The sequence below is a fragment of the Clupea harengus genome, chromosome 22, assembly GCF_900700415.2.
Source record: "Clupea harengus chromosome 22, Ch_v2.0.2, whole genome shotgun sequence".
NCBI lineage: Eukaryota > Metazoa > Chordata > Actinopteri > Clupeiformes > Clupeidae > Clupea > Clupea harengus.
In genome coordinates, this window is record NC_045173.1 from 24,493,947 (window position 1) to 24,498,946 (window position 5,000).

A 5,000-nucleotide genomic window follows, 5' to 3' on the forward strand; every position below is an offset into this window, starting at 1 on the left:
CACCCCTGTCCCCGTCCCCCCCGTGAGAAAGCGTTGTTCCCAGAGCTCCCTGCTCCCTCACCCTCAGTGGGTATTTGCCTTACTGAGTCAAGCGTTTGCCACTTGACCTTCGGACGTGGAGCCCAAAACAACCTGCCCAGGGCCAGATGTGAGGGGTTGTGCGTTGGATCAAGACGGAGAGACGATAGTCTTTTATTTATGTAGTGGGGGCCCCCTAACCCCTAACCCACACCCCCATCTCTTTTTTCTTTTTTGGGGGGGTTTGGCAGAGTGACATGGTGAAGGACATAAACCAGGTAAACATAATGACAGCTTACCCCCCCCCCCCCCCTCAGGGAGGGCAAAGGAAAGGGATAGAAAAAAACAGGGTTCTTTGGGGGTTTGAGGCCAATTACACCCTAAGTATCTGAAACTACTAGATGATTGCGGGGGCCCAAATGAACTTAAGCCAATGAAGGGTGGGCTGAGCCCCCCTGATCAGACATCTCTGCTGGGCTTCAAAGCCATCAGAGCATCCGCCTCGTGATTGCTGAGTGGAGTTAAGAAGGGGCAGATGAAGTGCCCTGGCCCCGGGCCCAGCTGGAGACCCCCTAATTACGGAGAGGGGGCTGTGGATGAAGAGTGTGTGTGTGTGTGTGTGTGTTAATGTGTGTGTGTGTGTGCGTGTGCATGCGTAGTCTCTGTGTGTGCATGTGTGTGTGTGTGTATGTAGTGGAGGGTTGTGAGTATGTGTGTCTGGGGGATGTGTAAGGAGGGGGAGCAAATTGAATGTTTTTATGTGGGAGTGTGTGTGGCTGTGTGCTTGGTGTAAGTCTGTGTGTGTGCGTGTGTGTTTGTGTGAGCGTGGAAGTGTGTGAGCACTGGGCAGCAGCTGTGAAATGCTATATGTCCAAACATTGTAGAAAATGATTCGGCCATTAGGCCTTCATCAATTTCTGCCAAAACCGCCTCAATCCAGACTCCAAATCCCAGATCCTTCTCTTCAGCTTACTCAGAGAAGTTTCCAGAGTGGTTTAGCTCAGACTTGCTCTGAAAATAAATAAATAGGAAACTATAAACCTGTCTTTATCCCTGTGTAAATATTCAGCAAAATGCCATCATTATTGCACTCTGGGGAAGGAGTACAGTTTTCTTTCTGGGAGAAGTTTAGTGGCTGTGACACTTTGATCTGCCGATGCCTGACTGTTAGCGGCTTTGCACACATGGGTCCGTTTAATGCCAAGATGGGTCTGTAATTGACCCTTGTTCTTTTGTCTTCTTTCTTTCTTCTTTCTTTCCTATTCTTTCTTTCTTCCTTCTTTTTTCTTTCTTTTTTCTTTCTTCCTCTCCTCTTTTTCTTTATTTCTTTTTGCTCCCTTTGACTAATTAAAAAAAGAAAAACCTATATTAGGAGATCCATGAGGTTCGCATCATAATTGCTTAGTGACATCATAATACGTTGCTGTGGAACCCTCCTGCCTGCGGTGGCGAGCCGGAGCGCTGTGGGACTGAAAGCCCACTGAACCCTAATGTCTGAGCCGATGTGGAAAACGCTCGCTGCTCAGGAGCTTGCCATCAAAACCAGGCCCCCGCAGTGGATTAGAAACAGGTGAACAGTTCAGTCTCTGCTACAGATGGACTGACTGCCGCGCCGGGGCGTTCATTTTGGGAGTGGACTTTGGGAATGAGGTGTGTGTGTGTGGGATATGGGAGTGAGATGTGTGTGTGTTGGAGGTAGGTGAGGGCGTGAGGTGTGTGTGTCTTGGTGTTGTAGGGATATCAGTCTGCCAGAAATAATTTGGTGAGAGGATTGCAGGTTTGGCCCTCTCCTGCGCCCTGCTCCAATCCGTGCCACGCTGTGCCACGCTGTGCCGCGCTGTGCCGCGCTGTGCCTCGCTTATTATACGCCATTCCGCACTCAATTGCTCGTTGCCCCGGTGAAATCACCAGGAAAAGTTTCTCTGAAAGCCGACCGTCTGGCAGGTTTTGATATTGAGTGTGTGCGTCTGTGTGTCCGTGGGTGTGTATTGAACGATGTATGTATGGGTGTGAGTTTGTGCATGTGTGTGTGTGTGTGTGCTTGCTTGCCTGTGTGTGTGTGTCTGTGTGTGTCTGTGTGTGTGTGTGTGTGTGTGTGTGTGTGTGTGTGTGTGTGTTTGTTCTCTCATGGATTGATGCTGAATTACAGGATGCTGTGCTAGTACTCTACGCTGGCACTGCGTCTCCCAAAAGAGCGCGGGGGGGGGGGTTAGTAAGCTGGTCGTGAGCTGGTTGATCGGTAACCCTTCTCCCTTGCAAATGACTTTCATCCCACCACAGATCTGCGTCTCATTTCAGCAATCTGAATCATGAAAGCAGCCCCCCGACTGTCTCACACGTTCCTTTGCTCCTTCTCCTCTTCCTGGAGGAATAGAAATGTTTTCTTACTCATGCGAGAAGTGTTCTCAATTACAGAGCGGCGCACAAGTGGAAGCAGATGGCTTCCAAATGCTGGGAGACAAAGTGTCTCTCTGTGCCTCCTGATGCTGCCGGACGCTCTCGCTCTCACACACACACACACACACACACACACTGTGTCTCTCTGTGCCTCCTGATGCTGCCGGACGCTCTCGCTCTCACACACACACACACACACACACACACTGTGTCTCTCTGTGCCTCCTGATGCTGCCGGACGCTCTCGCGTGTGCGTGCATAACCACCCCCCACAACACACACACGCACGCACTCACACACTCACTCACACACTCATTCGCACACATACACACACACACGCACACTCACACTCACACACTCACTCACACACACACACGCACACACACACACACGTACACTCACACACTCACTCACATGCACAAGTGATTGTTCACACGCAAGCACTTACACACTCTTTCTCCCACACTCATGTTCCACATGTCGTGTTAGAGAACTCACTGAAAGTATGGCCGCATTGTCACACCCCCATCACCTTGGCCACAGCCGAAAGAGAAAGCATGTTGCCTGGTTTTCCTTTGCTGCATGCTCATATGATGTCATTAATGTCTATGTGCGTTACTTCGTTACCCTGTGAAAGTGTAGATTTTTAGCATTTAGGCCCTCCTTCATAGTATGCATGCAATACACATCTCGGCAGTGGGAGGAGATAGGCCTGTATCCATGGTAACCTTTTGTTTGGTGTTTCTCGGCAGTGGGAGGAGATAAGCCTGTATCCACGGTAACCTTTTGTTTGGTGTTTCTCGGCAGTGGGAGGAGATAAGCCTGTATCCACGGTAACCTTTTGTTTGGTGTTTCTCGGCAGTGGGAGGAGATAAGCGTGATGGACGAGCGGAACACGCCCATGCGCACCTACCAGGTGTGCAACGTGATGGAGGCCAACCAGAACAACTGGCTGCGCACACGCCACATCGCCCGCGACGGCGCCCAGCGAGTCTACGTGGAGATCAAGTTCACGCTGCGCGACTGCAACAGCCTGCCTGGCGTGCCCGGCACCTGCAAAGAGACCTTCAACATGTACTACTTTGAGTCCAACAACCCCAGCCTGTGGTACATCAAGGAGAGCCAGTACGTCAAGATCGACACCATTGCGGCCGACGAGAGCTTTACGCAGGTGGATGTGGGTGACCGCGTTATGAAGCTCAACACGGAGGTGAGAGACATCAGCAACCTGAGCAAGAAGGGCTTCTACCTGGCCTTCCAGGACGTGGGCGCCTGCATCGCCCTGGTGTCCGTGCGCGTCTTCTACAAGAAGTGCCCGCTCAGCGTGGTGAACTTGGCGCAGTTCCCCGACACGGTGACGGGTGGAGACTCGGCGCTGGTGGAGGTGCGCGGCGCCTGCGTCAACGAGTCGGAGGAGGCCGAGCCGCCGCGCATGTACTGCAGCGCCGACGGAGGGTGGCTGGTGCCCATCGGGCGCTGTGTCTGCAAGCCGGGCTTCGAGGAGCACAAGGACTACTGCCAGCGTGAGTACCCACTGCCTTCCGCCCATGAAGGGCTTTGACTGGCATCACCCTTGCCATGCTGCATCTTGCTGGTGGTCAAGTCTCTCACCTTAGGGAAACGTTACTAGAAGTGAAGCGAGCCATCTCTGAATACTATTAGTCTGAATAATGCCAGTGTTATGTCATACGAAAAGAAAGCTTGGTGCACAAAGCCTCCTCAACATGGCTAGCACTAGGTCTAAGTCCTTGTTAGGCACCGGAATCTTGACATATTGATGACAGATTGTCTAACTGTAATATGCTCAATGCTAGCTGGGCTTCAAGAAGCTTTTACCTTTCTGATGGTTGAATCTCCTGCCTCAGGGAATAGTTGTTAGAACTAGAAGTAGCCTCTAGAATCAGTAAGCACTTTATGCAGGCTGTGCTTTGAGCGGCACAAGGACCTCTGCCATAGTGAATACCCATTACTCTCTTCCTTGAGACACTTCTATTTGCATTTGCCCTGCTCCGCTGTGTCCGCTCTGTTGTCTGTGTTAGTGGTGACCGGGGGTGTGTATGTGTGTGTGTGAGAGAGAGAGAGAGAGAGAGAGAGAGAGAGAGAGAGAGAGAGAGAGAGAGAGATGTCTATTTGTGGAGGACAATGAAGGCTTAGGGATGCTGTAAATTGGGGGCTATAATATTATGTCTACTCACAGTGGGGCGTGATGCACTCAGTGGGGTGACATTTGATTGTGCTTGTGTGGGTGTGTGGCGACAAGAAGTTATATATGTGTTTATTTCCCCTGAGTCTCTTTGCCTGCATACACTGCTGTCTGTGAATCCAAACTGTTGTTGTTCTTTCTTTCTGAATTCAGTTTTAGCGTGATATAAGACTTTCATGACTAATTCTCATTTCTTTTATTTAAAAAAGAGTCTCATCTGTAAGCAACCATCAAATCCCCCCTCCCTACCTTACTCTCTTGTTCTCGCTCTGGGCCACTGCTGTTCCTTAGTGTGCTTTCATGAGCAGTTTATCCTGAAAAACATGTCTAAATTGGAATGCGACAGGAGGGGGTGCAGGGGGGGGGCGGGAGTGAGGGGAAT

At 50.8% G+C, this 5,000-nt stretch overlaps 1 protein-coding gene across 2 annotated transcripts in view; it reads left to right on the forward strand.

Annotated features, from left to right (window-relative positions):
* The window catches only part of LOC116218496 (ephrin type-A receptor 3-like), a 55,583-nt gene extending 51,592 nt beyond the window's left edge, over positions 1-3,991 (forward strand). For both annotated transcript variants that reach the window (XM_031560402.2, XM_031560403.1), the window contains one exon: positions 3,278-3,991. In XM_031560402.2, coding sequence (XP_031416262.1) covers positions 3,278-3,976 — 699 coding nt within the window. In that variant the 3' untranslated portion in view covers positions 3,977-3,991. The remainder of the gene's footprint in view (positions 1-3,277) is intronic.
* The last annotated feature ends 1,009 nt before the right edge of the window (positions 3,992-5,000 follow it).